This window comes from Siphateles boraxobius, unplaced genomic scaffold, assembly GCF_051911475.1.
Source record: "Siphateles boraxobius isolate OS27281-9 unplaced genomic scaffold, OSU_SipBor_1 22, whole genome shotgun sequence".
NCBI lineage: Eukaryota > Metazoa > Chordata > Actinopteri > Cypriniformes > Leuciscidae > Siphateles > Siphateles boraxobius.
The window spans coordinates 18,797,782-18,815,142 of NW_027508833.1; the positions used below are offsets into that span (position 1 = coordinate 18,797,782).

The 17,361-nt window shown below is 38.9% G+C and overlaps 2 protein-coding genes across 4 annotated transcripts in view; one reads left to right on the forward strand and one right to left on the reverse strand.

Moving 5' to 3' along the window:
- Positions 1–8,206, reverse strand: part of mipol1 (mirror-image polydactyly 1) — a 103,920-nt gene extending 95,714 nt beyond the window's left edge. For all 3 annotated transcript variants that reach the window (XM_077238952.1, XM_077238951.1, XM_077238950.1), the window contains exon 1: positions 8,084–8,206. The gene's annotated coding sequence lies outside the window, so the exon portion shown is untranslated. The remainder of the gene's footprint in view (positions 1–8,083) is intronic.
- A 1,251-nt stretch (positions 8,207–9,457) lies between these two features.
- Positions 9,458–17,361, forward strand: part of tyro3 (TYRO3 protein tyrosine kinase) — a 35,485-nt gene continuing 27,581 nt past the window's right edge. Inside the window, exons 1-2 of the mRNA XM_077238940.1 lie at positions 9,458–9,786; positions 11,465–11,648. Coding sequence (XP_077095055.1) covers positions 9,729–9,786; positions 11,465–11,648 — 242 coding nt within the window. The 5' untranslated portion in view covers positions 9,458–9,728. The remainder of the gene's footprint in view (positions 9,787–11,464; positions 11,649–17,361) is intronic.

A 17,361-nucleotide genomic window follows, 5' to 3' on the forward strand; every position in this document is an offset into this window, starting at 1 on the left:
GTAGAATAAGTGCATTTGAGTATTTATAGGCATTATCAGCTCTTTAATTACGGGGCAGAGGGAATTTATGTATTGACTTTGTTTGTAGACTACCTAGCTAACATCCTGCATTCTAAGTTCTTATACAAAAGTTTGATTGTCATTCAAATGGATTGTGGCCTTGTATTGTGGCATTATGTAGCTAATTGTATCCCAGATCCTTTCCCTCCTAGAAACCACACATATACAAACATACCAAATAAAGAAAGACATTGTGTAATTAAAGTGACTGGACAAGATTGTTCTTACCGACACTTCCACTGGTCTCAAGCCAGCCACCTACACATCCCTCTCAAACCTCCTTTTCATGGTCCTTCGAGCCGGAGCCATTGACGACCAGTGGAGATGCCCAGTCTCCTTGCCTTCGTTACTTCAGCGTCCTCATCGCCAAGCCCTGCGTCCTGTACGCTATGATGACTAGGTCATGGAATATGGTCAGCGGCCACGACAACCTGCTGAAGCACCAGAGCCACCACCATTTCACTCTGCAGACATCTGTGGTGTTGGACCTCAGTATCAACCACAGAGTCTGAGGAGGATGAAGACCCACCTCAACTACCCAGCGAGGAGGATGAAGAGCCGGAACCACCAGAAGAGCCTGAGCCAGCAACAGAGCCTCCCTCACCTGTCTCTTCCGGAAGAGCCCTAGCCCCTGAGTACCCATATGACCCTCATGTAGCCCCAATTCCTGACCCTCAAACTGAGCTCCTACAGCAGTTACTAGAAGTAAGAAATCAAGGTAGACTAATCCAGCGCTGTATGCTTGGTAAAGGCCACTCCTCACGGTCTCGTTCAGGACCATCCCCTGAAAACCTTGGCCCTCATTTAGTAGCATCACAAGCCAAGTATGCTGCAATGCCACCCCAGGCTACCACAAGTGACTAAGCCCTTTTCTTCCCCACCTCGGCAGCACCTTTCTTATCCACCTCCTGTAACATGTGCCCCTGCCATTCAGCCCTTAGTTCAGTCCTGGCAGCACACGAATCCTTCTGACCATAGTCAGTTCCCTGCCACCTGTCAAGTCCCAGTCTCACGTAACCCCTTGCTCCCAGCCTACATGTCGTCACCTCAAATTTTGCCTAGAGCTATGACCCACTCTGCCCAGCCAGCATACCAGCCTCGCAATGTGCAGCCTCACCACTTTACTTCTGCAGCCCAACCAAGCCATTTAGCTCCCCCTTCAGGCCGACTGCAGTCATATAGCAAGATAGAAGGTCTCTCATTCCCTGATCTTACTAGAGAGGATGAAAGCCAGTATATGATGTTGAAGATGGCCCTATCCAACTTGTTGGATCCAGGAGAGTCGGAGCAGTATAAATATCACATCTTACTGGATCACTTAAAGGTAGATCAGGTGAAGCGGCTTGCTTTAGCTTATGTTTATGCCCATGATCCCTACACTCGCTATTCGGGCCCTAGATGAGCATTATGGCCAACCCAGACAGCTTGCTCTGAGAGAGCTCCAGGCTATAATGGAAATGCCTGCTATCCAGATAGGTGATGGTAGAGCCCTAGATCAGTTTTCCCTTAGAGTACAGGCCTTAGTGGGTCTCCTCCAGTCAATGGGCCATGAAGGTCTTTCTGAGCTTGCCTGTGGCTCACATGTCGAGCGGCTATTAGAGGAACTACCCAGTGAGCGTTTTTGTCAGTTTAAGAGAAGCATGATTTTGAGCAGACCAGGTTCCTATAACCTCCAAGATTTCTCCTCCTGGCTGCAACAGGGAACCCGCTGCCAGCCAAGAAGGGAGAGAACCTTTCAGCCCGTCCGACCAAGGCCACCACCCTTTCACCCATTCAGAGCTACAGCTATACTTCATGGTAGCAAGACTTCCCAAATGACTCCCCTTAAGTCCAGATAGCTCCTCCTAGAGCCAGTCAGTTCCTCCCCCACACTACATCCACACGCTGTCCAGTGAGTGCTTACTGTAACTCCCCTGAACATCACGTCAGTAAATTCGTGGACTTCCTCCAGCTCACTGAAGATCAGAGAACTAGTTGGATACAAGGACAGAAACGCTGCTGGCGGTGTGCATGAGACCACTTTGCAAACCAGTGTGATCTGAAGGGATGCTGCAACCAATGTAATGGGACATATCTGCAGGTTCTATGCAACATCAACCAGAAGCAAGTGCAGAATTTCTACCTAGACCATCCTAGCGATTGCAATAAAGTGCTGCTGAAGGTAGTTGAAGTGACCCTACGTAATGGGAACAAGTCCCTAGACACTTATGCCATATTGGATGATGGGTCAGAACGTACGATTCTTCTGCATCCTGCCACCCAGAAACTCCAGTTGGTAGGAGAGTCTGAGAGCTTGAAGCTGAGGACGGTGAGACAGGATGTCCAGACTCTAAACGGTGCCGCCGTGTCCGTCACCCTCATTCCGAAGGCCCATCCAGAGAAATCCTATGCCATCAGGCATGCCTTCACTGCTGATCAGCTTTCCTTATCCGAACATTCTCATCCTGTGAAATCCCTCCAGCAGTGCTACAGTCATCTCTGGCAGATTCCCTTGAAGCAGCATAACGTAAGCCCCCTTCTACTCATAGGAGCTGATCATACTCGCCTTATCACTCCAACACTGCCTGTAAAGTTAGGCCCCCCCGGAACCCCTGTAGCAATCAAAAACTGTCTCGGCTGGACGTTACAGGGCCCTGCTAGAGATATTGTTAGCTCTCCCTCCACCAAGTGTCAATATATCTCCTTTAAATGCCCACCTGATGACATCCACCACAATGTGCAAAAACTGTGGCAGCTGGACACAGTACCTCCGAGGAACACAAAATTGGTTGTACGCTCTAAACAGGACCAAGATGCAATTCACCAGCTGGAGACTCAAACCCTCCGAATTCCTGTTGATGACGTCCTACGGTATAAATACTTGAGTGACAATGACTGACTGTTTTGGAACTCTTCAATAATGAAACAAAATGCAGATTTTTTTCTTCATTTTTTCCAATTGTTTTGGCAAATGATCCAATAAATATTTTGAAAATAGTCTGTGTCTCACTTGTCTGCCTTATTAAGAATACATTCATTAAAAAGTTGTACATTTTAAAGCCTTTATAGAAGTGAAAATATTATATATTTTATTTTCTGCGATTTTTCTGCATATGTTGTCTGCCATCTTGAATTTTGGCACTAAAAATGAAGAAAAAATTGGAAACAGGTTGTTTTGTATTCAGTGGGGTCCTAGCAAGTAAAAAAACACCAGTTGCAAAAATCTATATGAACCGTTCCTAAAATAACACAATTCCCCACACTACAAGGAAACACGTGACAAGCCATGTGCTCACACCAAACATGACATAAAACACAAGCACAGTGTTTTTGTCCAGTAAAACAAATCATAAGCCATGTGCTCACACAAAACGAGACATGAACACGCAATGAGAACACTCATAAGCCACTAGTTCACACAAAACATGACAACATGAAACCACACAGCCAGTGTAAAACACAAGCTGCGTGCTACACAGTTCAAGATAAAAAAATTACATGAAAGCACATGAAACAAGGCACACAGACAAGACAAACAGGAGTGTCAGGGCTCTGTCACAAAACTGAGAAATAGACTAGACAGAAGAGACAGAAACCTGACAGTAAGTTTTCAATGCGTATATCTCCTAAATGCGAATTTTGTCATTGTTTTGGAACACACCAGTTTATTCATAACCTTAAGTCTAACATAGTCATACTAAAAGCTAAAAAACTAAAATTTTGACTTTAGGGGGCCTTTAAGGTGGTCGCTTGCTGTCCAGGAATATAATCTGGACATTCGACACACGAAAGGCACTGAAAATGTTATGGCGGATGCTCTCTAGACTAGAGTATAAAGAGATTTCTCTATTTGTCCCTTGTACCTTCCTTTCCTAATGTAAATGGTAAGAGTGAAAGTATTTTACTACAAACAAACCCAAGTTTGTATTCTTGGTGGTTGGGGTGTTACCGCGTACGTCCTTTGTGGTAGTTTGCACATTGGATTGCTGCAGAGATGCTAAGCTATTCATGCATGACGATGAGTGTTACAGTAGGGCTGCCATATAACATACGGATAACATGTCACATATCCTATCATGCTCTCACACGTTTATTTTTTTTCAGCATTTTGGAAGAAGTAAAATTTACATATGTGGTTTCAACAACCAGATGCATTTAAACTTGTCCAGTTTTGTCTGGAATGTATCTCAAGTGGTTTGAGTGATCGGATTTTGATCAGAGAAAACGTATGAGGTGACCAGGTGTAAAAAGGCCCTAAGAGGGCAGGAAGAGCACTGCTTCAGGGAGGGTCACTTCTACCCTATACCTGACTTGTGTGTTGCAAAAGCTTGTGTTGTCCTACTGAATTTCAAATGGTGTGAAAGGTATTAAAAGGTATTGTTTCTGTCTCTCATATCTGCAAATTGTCTTTTTTTTTTAAAGCTGTGGGGAGATGGTGCCATTTTCTTTTCAAAAATAAATGTTTATCCCTGTTTTTTGTTTAGTTATGGAGTAGAGGGAAGCCTTATGTTGATTTCTTATCTTTTGTATGTATTTACAATGTATTCTTACTATCTATTCTTATCTTTTTATGTATTTCTTAACTTTTTTATTTAGTTCCCCTCTTAGTAGTTAGTTACTCTTTTGTTTGTTGTTTTAAAACACTGCTTCCATTTTCTTTGTATGATTAAAAATAAACTAAGTTTGGGCAGAGGACTGAAGGAAATCCTTTACATTTTCCGTTTCTTATTTTGGTTTAATTTTTACATGTTACTCTGTATCCCAACCCTTGACTGGGGGGGAGGGGAGGATCGTAAGATAATCTACTGTGAATTCCTGTGCCTGACGAGAAGCTAAATCATCCATCCATCCATCCATCCATATTTTCAATCTGCCTGTCCAATGCAGCTACAGTGTAATATCATACAGGTATAAATTACTTTTTAATTGATTATTAATTTGTTTAATTAGGGTTTGACACAGTTCAAGATAAATCTTTTCATCTTGCTACTGGAGCTGCCAGCCAGTTAGCTAAGTTTCAAATAATTATTAAACAGCAAGCACAAACTATTCAAAAGTGACAGCCTCTGACTATACAAAGTCTTCCGCTTCATGCCTGCTGCTGTTTCTAAACGTTTCCACTTTCCAATAATACCACTTAAAGTTGACAGTGCAATATCTAGCAGAGATGAAATTTCACGAACTGACTAATTGCAAAGGTGAAATCCTATCACAGTACCATGCTTGAATACACTGAGCTCTTCAGAACAACCCATTTTTTCCCACAAATGTTTGTAAATGGAGCGGTAGAGGTGCAGATTAAAACACCTGAATTCAATAATTAAGAGGTGTGTCCTAATACTTATAGTGTAGACCTATGTCAAGAAACTGAAACTTTGAACCCGGCTTTATACAATGTTCAGATTTCTGTAATGGGCATTTATGTACATTTATAAACAATATTTGCATAATAACTAAATAATGCCACATTTGCATATTTAAACACAACATTTCCGAAAACCTGTAATACAAAGCAAGTGTATTAATTACTGTGATTAATCAATTGGGGGAAAGTATGGTGATATACTGCTTATTAGTTAAATAAATTTCCCATTTCACCTGTGGTGTCTTGCCTTAAAGAAATATAGCACAATCACACAGTTTATGTAATAAACTACACCCGTGGATACTCAGTCTGCTAGAAGGCCAGTGTGAATGTGAAGGGAAGAAAGCTCTAGCATCATTTGTTTGCAGACTCCACTTTTTTGATATTATATATCTAATAAAATAGTCACAGTTCAAATCATCTAAAGTCCTTTCTGTACCACTGTTTTTGGAAGTCTTACAACCACATAAGCATCACAGAATCATCTGACCAAAACATAAATACAAACAAATAAAACACTGTCTTTCAACCGTCTACGAGACCAACCTAAATGTTAAAAATGTCTCTGATGTATAGGAGACAAGACTGTGGCTATCAGCTGACATTAACAAAGTGTGGCATCCAATTTCTGTTAACTAACATCGTTCCATACACTACAGACATCTTGCTAAATGCACAATAAATATATGTACTAAATTAAAATCTAGACCCCAGGAGCAATACGTTTCAGCCACATCATTGATATTTGCATTATGTCTCACTATGCACATCAATGTAACTGTATAATGACTAAGATGCCATCATACTCACTTTATAGACAACTCATTCTCCAAAGATGATATTTTGTGTTTTGCCCTCTGAAGTGCACACTGTACATCCCGTGCCATGCTTCTGATATTCATGTATGTGTTAGTGTGTGTAGAAAGCCGGCGTTTTCTAACTGGACACCGTATACTTCATCTCAGTTTGCACATCTCATGAATACGCAAGCAACATGATCCATGTGAGAAGACAATGGCTGTGTCTCAAAACCACATTCAACAGGAGTAACTGTGGATGCAAGGGGAAAATGTCTGAAAGAGATGTCCAGGTACTAACCCAGATTGTATCCAGAAAACATAAAACCACAACTGCCCAGCTCACTCTAGAATTAAATGTGCACATTGACTCTCCTGTTTGTCTAGAGCTCCACAGAGTCAATATTCATGGACGGGCTGCTATTGCCAAACCTTTGCTCACTCATGCTAATGCCAAATGTTGGTTTCAATGGTGCCAACAGTGCAAATCTTTGGCTGTGGACAAGTATTGTTCTCTGATGATTCCACCTTCACTGTCTTTCCCACATCAGTGGGAGTTACGGTGTGGAGAAGCCCTAAAGAGTTTTAACACCTGGACTGTTGCTGCTCAGAGTGAAGCACAGGAGTGGATCAGTGATGGTTTGGGCTGCAATATCATGACTTTCCCTACTGTACTTACCGAACCATTCTGGAGGACCATGTGCACCTAATGGTTCAAACATTGTACCCTGAAGGGAGTGCCGTGTATCAGTGTGATAATGCACCAATACACACAGCTAGTGACAGATCTAAATAGTTTTGAGCCACTTTGAGGTGTTCTGGAGGAGCGAGTAAAAAAAACATTTTCCTCCACCAGCATCACAGTGACCTGACCGCTGTTCTGGAAGAGGAATGGCTCAAAATCCCTCTGGCTACTGTGAAGGACTTCTATCAGTCATTCCAAGACGAACTGATGCTGTTTCGCCGCAAAAGGAGGCCCTACACCATACTAATAAATGATTCTTGTCTAAAACTAGGTGTTCGTTTCATTTAGCATGTTAATATCATTGTGTTCTAAGACATTTGTGCAACATCTAAATACCAGGTATATTAATTTATGATGATAATCATTTAGTTACATTGGGTTTATATGGGTCAATGATATGCAAGGATGTCTGATATTACTTTTTTAACATTTAAACCATTTCTCAATGTGCCATTTTCATATTAATAACATTGGCACAGTCATAAAGGTGTCACAGTGACAAATGGTCAATAAATGGTCACAGTGATATTGATTTAGTGGACAAAAGCTTTTCAAATAATATTTTAAATGAGATATGTTCACTGTTTATATGAACAATACATTAATTAAATCGACTAATTAAAAACTGTTTTTTTTATTAATTGCATTTTTCAGTTACAAAAAATAAAAATGATACAATCTATAAGGCTTTAAAAAAAATACCCAGTTCCATGTCATTGACCCATACATCAAAGTACAATATAATTATTACCAAGCACAAGTGCCGAAAACTGCTGTCTAGATAGGCAGCACACTACGTGTTGAGACACGGCCCTTGAATCCATCCAAACCGATCCAAAATGCGACGCACAAGTATGCCTATCACAGTAACACATTACTAAAGCCGGTCTCTTTCAAAACAGGTCTAATGTGTTAACGTACTATTAACATTTCAAGACAAGTCGTAACTAGTCAAAGAAAACGTTACGGCGTAGTGCTTTCACCTTGGTGCCTAAATCCCTCCTTGACTGGCGTCAAAACACAATCATCGGTTTTATCTACTTCAAATTCATTAGTCATTCAGTGAAAGCATGAATAATAATGCAATGAGACATCAATAGGAGTTGTCATTGAAATATGGCCCGTTTTCGGACTTACCATGATATAAGCGCTATAGGGTCGGCTGCTGGTCGAACAGGATTGTTTCCTAAAAGTTTTGGAGGGGAACTTCCTACTACAGTGTGCGCAGTCAAGCTTCATTCCGGCCCAGCGGGACAGACAGTGCTGAGTTTGACCACTAGAGGCCACTAGCTCACCGGTGCTTAACACCATGATACCATATGATAAGATATGATGATATATGAAGTTTGGAAACATTTAAGTCTTTTATGCTCATCAAAAATACTAATAAACTAAATATTAATAAAATAAATATTATTACAATTTAAAATAATGGTTTTCTATTTTAATGTAGCCTACTTTAAAATATAATTTATTTCTGTAATGCAAGACTGAATTTTCATCAGCCATTACTCCAGTCTTCAGTGTCACAGGATCCTTTAGAAATGCTGATTTATTATCAATGTTGGAAACAGTTGTGCTGCTTAATATTTTTTTTATAACCTGAGATACATTTTTAGGATTCTTTGATAAATAAAAAAAAGAAATAAAAAAAGAGGTGCATTTATTTAAAAATAGAAATCTTTTGTAACAATATACACTACCGTTCAAAAGTTTGGGGTCAGTCATTTTTTTCTTTCTTTTTTGAAAGAAATTAATACTTTTATTCAGCAAGGATGTGTAAAATTGATTTTAAAAAAAGTGATAGTAAAGATTTATATTATTCTGAATTATCATGTGACACTGAAGACTGGAGTAATGGCTGATGAAAATTCATCAGGCATCACATCAAATTAATTTTGCATCACAGAAATAAATTATATTTTAAAGTATAAAGTATTAACATATAAAACCATCATTTTAAATTTGAATAATATTTCACAATATTACTGTTTTTTTCTGTATTTTTGATCAAATAATGTAGGCTTGATGAGCATAAGAGACTACTTTCAAAAACATTAAAAAATAATAATTGTAATAGTTATTGTTTCAAAACTTTTGGCCGGTACAGTATATCTATCTATCTATCTATCTATCTATCTATCTATCTATCTATCTATCTATCTATCTATCTATCTATCTATCTATCTATCTATCTATCTATCTATTTATCTATCTATCTATCTATCTATCTATCTATCTATCTATCTAGCCTTTACTACAACATATAAAATAATATTTAAAAAATAGCCTGTATAAAAATCAATTATTTAACTTGGCAAAAAGCATGCCGTCTTCATAATATAATATACGTGGAAATACATTCCTTTCATCTTCAAAAAGTTTGAAACCCCCTGCTGTAAATAACAAGTTGAGGTTTTGTGCAGGAGTGACGTGCAGTGTCGCCATGTGACCTACAGGGGGCGCTTATTCCCGACTCTGCGACTCCTCAGATGTTTCCTGCTGTTTTTCGTAATCGAGCTACTTGCATTGAACGATGATCACCGCGTTCTCACGAGCTCTGTGAGGATTTATCAAAACAATGAGAAGAATGCCATTTATACCGGGTTAACTACCGAAACATGATGTATTAAATGCAAGAGGGTGATTTTGAAGTTTTGAAGCTTCTGTGAAGTCTATGAATATAATGGGATTTACGAACACCTAGTTATTTCATTAATCAGCGCTGTTCAAACTTTCTCAAGGTGAAGGAGAAAACAGCTCTTTAACAGAAGATGTTATAATGGGGCTTTCTCTTTGGATCATGATCTTGTTATTGCACTTCAATGAGGGAATTCACGGTAAGTTTGTTGAACTAACGTTAATCGCAGAGTTTGTGAAGTGTTTCATTAAACTTATCAGCTTATGTGTTGACGTGGACACAATGTTTCAAGATAAACATCGATGTAAAAGTAAATGGGACGTTTATTGTTAACACAAGCAGGAAGTTCTAATAATACTCTTTTATAACTTTTAGCATAATAATATAATTTTGTGAAATGCCGAGGATTGACAGCATTTGTGTTTACAGATTCAAAACTAATGCAGCCTGCCCAAACGTGTTTAAACCAACTCAGCATCTCTGGTTTTGTTCATGTTGTGGTCGAGTGCAATCAAATATTTTTAATAGTTCTAAAAAATATAAAAAAGCCACACTATTTGTTTGTATCATTATTTAACCAAATAAACGTTTGATTTGCTGAGTAGCCTACTGTGGATTGATTCAGTGCCATTATAGATAGACAGACAGACATACAGACAGGTATGGGGATTGGTACCGAAACCCGGTGTTGTGGCGAATTCTGACCCCGCCGTAACCGATACGAATATCGTTAAAGTAGCCTACCGGATGGATAAGACAGTATCGGTAGTAGCTAATTACACCGTTAAAACCTTAACGATACCTATCGCTAGACAGGTAGCCTATGCTATTGATTGTAGAGTTACATCATAAACAGGATACTGTAGTTTACCTCTTTCCTGGGGAATGAATGTGATGTTTGATGGATATGTTCTGGCCAGCTGTGTGTTGTTGTCAGTCACAGTAGATCTTTCAGACACCTGCAGCATGCATGACGTCTGCTGTTCCACAATCAGAGCTTGCACACTGACAGAGATGCCAGAAATGGTCCCAGTACAATAGACGTCTTAGAAAAATGCACAAAAGCCCGTTGAAGGAAATATGAAACTTATTTCCACATTTTTGGGGCGTAGTTTACATATTGCTCATGTCTTGTTCTGTTCTGTTTGTTGTTTTTTTTGATAGATGACATTAAGAGGCAAAAAGCCACAAACAAAGCATGTGATGTAAATTGTGTTTGTTAATTAAGAAAACACTATGCATTTACAATATAGGCTAATGTGAAAAGTTTGGGTGCACCTACTCAATAGATAGATAGATACTGTAGTAGATAGACAGACAGAAGTTTAGTTGTTATGAAAAGATAGACGGATAGAAGTTGAGTTTTTATGAAATTCATATGCACAATTTACGTTTGCACATTTACATCCATACTTTTTTTTTTCTCTGTAGAGAAGTGTACAGTATTTTTTTCTCTCTCAGTGGATTCATAAGATTTCCTGACAAAAAATGTTATGTAACTTTTATGGACTTTTAAACAGGAACAGTTTTAAAATGTGATTTTTACCTACTAGACTTTTATTCAATTTAGTAGACTGAAAAGGTCCCAAAGAGTAAATTACATTGTATCACTCAAACCTGGGCGAATTGCGTGCCAGTCACAGAGTCGGTCATAATTAACAGCTTATTGATGATTTAAAACGTTATCATCCAACATGATGGCATAAGGCATATATGCTTTCCAACTAATGTAAATCTATTTTTATAGTATAGAAGTATAATAGTAGAAGTTTATCTCTGTTTACATATGTCCCACATTGTCCCGCAAAATCACATCTGCTGTCCTGCAACAGAGCAATAACCAGATGGTCACCCTAGTCAAATTGTGTGTCCTCCAGGGGTACGGTTCACCAAAAACCCTTCCAACCAAACGGTGACTCAGGGTAACATGGCTCGTCTGGGCTGTGCCTTTGAAGGTTTGAGTGAACCTGAGATCATCTGGATGAAGGATGGAGAGAAGATCTACAGCACTGATCAGATGTACATCACACTGGATGCACATCATTGGGAGACCTTCCACAGGTAGGACGGTGTGAACCTGGAACTCTGCCCTTGTCCCTGATGTTGTTCAGAATTGTTTTTGCCAGTGGTCAGAAATGAAACATAACTTTTTAAAACTGTTTGCAGGGAAGAACTGAGACATCAGACAGTATGAAGTGAATGTTGAAATTGATTAAAATATATTGTCATATGATCTACCAAATCTCAGATTTGATAGTGTGCAATTATCAAGGTTGTTTACTAAGGCAAGTGCCACTATCCAGTCCCTCCAGGATTTCGCTGGCCTTTTTTCTGATTGTTGCGGCCTAAAATTCCTGATGTTGCGGCCGCTTTTATAAAAAGTTGTGATGAAAGTTGCAATGTTCTTTGGCATTTGTTTTTATAGGTTAGAACAGCAAAGGTAGATAGATTTTTACTTAAAGTGCTCATATTATGCTTTTTTCCTTTCCTTTATTGATATATCTTTTTTTTGCGCATGTTATAGGTGATAGGAGGTGATATACTACAGTACATTAACGTTACCTCTAAATTACCATTCATTGTATGTATAAATATTAGGGGTGGAACGGTACACAGACGTCACGGTTTGGTACGATTTCGGTAATAGAGTGAAAAGCATGAAATGCAGAAGGCATTTTTATAAATGTCTTAAGCCTTGTATTTGTAAAATAAGTTTTATTACTAAAGGCACTGAACCAGTTTATTTTTATTACACTGACAATAGTTTTATATAATTAGTTTATTAATTAAATTAATAAAAAGACAAAAATACCTTGAGATATGTTTGGTAATTGTACCTGATTGAATTTAAATTTAATTTGCTATATTTCAGATCAATATATTTGTTTTCCTTAATTTTAATTAACCTTAACTTTATTCTCATCTGAATTATAAATAATTGATTTCCGTATAAAATAATACTACTATTAAAAACACATTTGATTTTCTTTTTTAATCAATGTAGAATGTGTAACTAAAAATAAACAGATTAGTGCTCCGACTCTGAGGACAAGAAATGAAAACCAAAGCAAAATGATCAATGTCCAAAAGATGGCTGTTTTGAAATGAGGTTGGATAAATGATTTGGTTTTAAAACAGTGTGTGTGTGTGTGTGTGTGTGGTTGGGGGACAGTTGTAGGTTAGCCTACAGTTTGACAAGAGTTTAGACTGTGACAAAAGCACAATGTTATGTTTTATTGCGAGTGTACACAAATATAAGTAAACAATTTGCAGTTTGAATGATGTCCTGTTGTGAAAAAAATGACGGAGCAGCCTATGTTTTTATGTTTCCACTGTTCGATCTCGCTCGCGCCTCTCACACACACACACACACACACACACACACACACACACACACACACACACACACACACACACACACACACACACACACACACACACACAGTTCGATCCGTCTCTCTCTCTCTCCCTCTCTCTCTCTCTCTCACTCTCTCACTCACACACACACACACACACACACACACACATAGTCCGATCGCGCCCGCGCCTGCCTCTCTCTCTCTCTCTCTCTCTCTCTCTCTCTCTCTCTCACTCTCTCTCTCTCTCTCTCTCTCTCGCTGTTTTTGTAGGTAAATGTGAGACGTTGGCAGCACACATGTCTGCTGCGTCTTCTGAACAAAACAAAGAAGTGAGTTTGTGCTTCGCAGGAGACCGCGATGATTGGTCAAAGTTGCAGAAAAGTTGCGGTGATTGGTCAAAATTGCAAGGCACACTGAATTCACGGGGATTTGTTGAAGTTGCGTTAATAGTTGCGATCGCGAAATCCTGGAGGGACTGACTATCTGTTTCTAAAACTAGTGTTAGAGATTTGAACACATAACACACCTAATGACGCATGTCTTGTTGAGAAAAGGTGTACCAAGTGATCAGGTTTTTTATGCCAGGTAGGCAATAAAACACATTAAAAATCCAATAGATGTACATTAAAGGGGCATTTGGCAACTATTGGTAAGTTGGAAATACTCTTTGGCCAGTGGGAAAGATTGAGAAAAACTTTCTCTGAAATGTATTTTACACTATTTGATTTATTTATTCAAAAACAAGGCAAGGATAGGCAAGAATATCGGTAAGTTGGAAATAGGAAGTCTCGTGAGAAGCGAGAACGAGCGGGAAGCACAGACTGCTTTACGGCAATTCGACATACACCCACACGCCGCCCTCAATGTGTATGATGTATTACCCACCTTGGTAGACATGGCTCCACACGATAAAATTGCCCGGCTCCGATAATAACAAATGCACATGAGCACTAGTAGAAAGGGGGAGGAGGGTGCTGCAAGTGAGTTGTGAAATATACGCCTCACAGCTGTAGGGGAATAGGTAGAGTTGCTGAATGCCCCTTTAAAGGTAGGGTAGGCAACTGCAGACTGGCTAGCAATAGCAAGCTAGCTTTGAAAGCATGAGTTCCCACCCTGCCTTCATAGCTTCTCCAAAGCCACGCCTCCTTCAAAACACATGAACACACACAGCCAGAGCAGAGTCTGCAAAGTGTAACTAGACGAGTCTCAGCACATAATATTACAATAATAATGAATGTGCACAACTTAAAGTGCTTTTACTTGTACCACCGGACTGCTGCAGATTCCTCTGCCATTGACAGTGTTGGCATAGAAACGCATCTGAGTTTGAGGGCATGAATAGCTCCAGGTAGAACATCATGGGTTGCCATCATGTAATTTCGGTTACAAGATGGCGTGAACGCAGCATAAGCTCATTGTTTTGGTTCCGGAGGAACTGTAAAAGTCGGCTGCTGTTTGTTTGTTGCGCTCAATGACTGTCTGTCTAGCATGAAACGCGCTGATGGCGTGTGATGTCTGCGCAAGCAGGGTAAGCAGAGGTATGGAAGTACATATGTTGACAGGCAGGTAGGACATCCTATCATTGCATTCGGACCGTAATCCGAATGCAATGATTGTACAATTTTTTTTTGGTTCTGTGTCTTCCACGGAAGATAAATGTGTGTTTTAATATTTAGACCACTTCTTATATGGATTGCTATCAGGATGTGAAGAGAGTTTCAATCAGTAAAAAGTAGGGTTGTTTGAGATGCGCCTTGCCTCGCCTGAAATGTAGTCGAGAGTAGGCGGCTGCAGTGAGAGGAGGAGTGAGAAAAGCGCAGGCAAGCCGGACAGTTCTCGCTTCTCACCGTGGATCTGACACCTGCGAGATCAATGATGGATATCGCGGGAGTCACGCTCGTGCACAGTGTTGCTAATAAACTGGATGTAATTTAAGTTCTGTTGCTTTAATATGAAAATAAATATAATGAACAAGACACCCAAAGTACTTATTATTTAATTCAATTCCAAATAAGTGTTTATCAATAATTTTTTCTTTAATACAGACATAGGCTATGTGTTTTTTTGTTTTTATAATAAAATGACATTGCATAACCCATAGAGATCGAACTGTCCGAGAGTTTGGGAATATTCACACATAACATATACACATAAAACATGATATCCGAGTTTTAAAATCAAACATTTTAAAAGAGAACAATACATCACGATTGTTCAAACCAATCAACATTAAGCTGTGTCGTCAGCAAGTCGTTTCCCATCATGCTTTTGATCACCGCAGTCGGTGGAGAGCAACTGCGCGCGACTGCAGAATCCGACACGTGCGCCTTGCGCTCGCGAGAGCTTTTTGACACACGTCAGCATGACATCAGAGCATGGCGGACTGTACTCGGACACATTTGTAACCGGCATGCATTACGCGCTGATCACCGGTGATCGGTTCTGCGCAGATTTTGCTCATCTCAAACAAGCCTAGTGTTTCTAAAAAAATTGCCTACCCCATCTTTAAAGGAGGGGCTGGAGCCATAAAGACACCATAATGTCAAAGAGACTTGTGGGTAGAGTATTTTGGTTTGGGCAAATAAACACAAAACAAATCTTTGTCTTTTACACTTTTTGTCTAAAAGGGAGCTTGTCCAGTTGTCATGACTGTGGCCTTAAGGTTGTGGCTCACACCATGTCCTAATCGGACGCGATGCGATAAGATTCAATTTGTCTGTTCACACTAAACGCGACGCGAGATGCATAAAAATCAATCAAAACCCACAGCCAATCAGAACAGCGTGTGGGCGGAGTCTCACAGCAAGTGCACAGCACCAGAGAGTAATCTTTTTTTATTTATTTTGTATTTATTTATTTTTTTTGAACAATATTAGTTTACAAACCAAATAGGGAACAATACAATGCCTATTACAAAATATACACTTTTCCATTCATAGGTCCATCCTAAATGTCCACCTGTGTATATAAATGTCATACAATAACATCAAAGAAAACAAACATTCAATAATCATTGTAGAGGGAGTGCAAGGAAAATAAATACATAAATAAGGTTTAAATCTTACCAAACTTAAAAGGAAAGAGACTCATACATTGATTTATACAGTTCTCCAATGGTTTGATTATCTTTGGATAAGTGTTTTAAAGATTCTAAGTATTTTTTTTGCATTCCTTTTTAAAGTAATTTAAAGAGGGTTTACTGTTATTCCACTTACTTTTGTGTATATGGTATTTACCCATTGTAATAATAATATTCAAAGTGTATAACAACTCTTTTGAAAGACCATCAGCATAAATCAAAACCTGAAACAATTTCAGTGATGGAATATCGTCGTTTATATCAATATTTAACCAACTGAAAAGATCCTGCCAGTCCAGAGAGTAATCTTGAAAATTGCAAGAAAATGGATAAGTAGGCTACGAAATCAAATTCACAAATATTACACCATTTAAACATTATTCAAATACATAGGCTACTGAGTTACTAAAACAATCTTTGTCAAATAATACACTTGGTTGTTGACAGTTTGAACGTTCTTGCTTCCATTTGTTTAATTTCGAGATCTGAGGTGAATTATCCATTGTTGCTTTTACGGCTACAAAGCCGTATATTCAAAGTCACATTATACGCTTTTAACATTAAATAAAGCACATAAACAGTACCTGAGATTATCATTGCCACACATAGAATCGTCGCGTGTCGCCGTCGCGGCTGGTTTGGAAAAAAACTCTGATTAACATGGAAAATACCTTTTATCAGTATCATTTTTTATTATCACAGTTTGGGAGCAGAGCTAAAATACCAGGGGCCTCATTTATAAAACTGTGCGTAGGATCCTTACTAAAAGTGTACGTGCGCCAGAAAGCCAAAAATGGCATACGCAAAAAAATATTCAGACTTATAAAACCGTGCGTACGCCAGAACCTGCGCAAAATTCACTTTATAAATCCCAGTTAACGGAAGATTGTGCGCACATGCGTCTCCTCCCCGAAACAACCATATATAGAGCTTACAACGCCTAGTTTTACAATGCATATCCTCATCTGCGTATCATTTGCATATGATTATTCATCCATGTGATAACATGTTTAACGGTATAACACATTAGGAAAATATGAAATACGGATTTGCTGTCACATTAGTTACATTAATAAAAATCATTTAGTAGCCTATCCTTGCCTTGTTTTTGAATAAATAAATCAAATAGTGTAAAATACATTTCAGAGAAAGTTTTTCTCAATCTTTCCCACTGGCCAAAGAGTATTTTTAATTGATTTATATTTTTAATGGAAACATATAGACCTTGTGCATTATTTGCACGAAACTATTTTCTCAGACAATCTGCTATTATCATGATAAGCAATTATCTATGTAGATAAAACATTAAAACACAGCATGCCAAAGGAAAATAGTT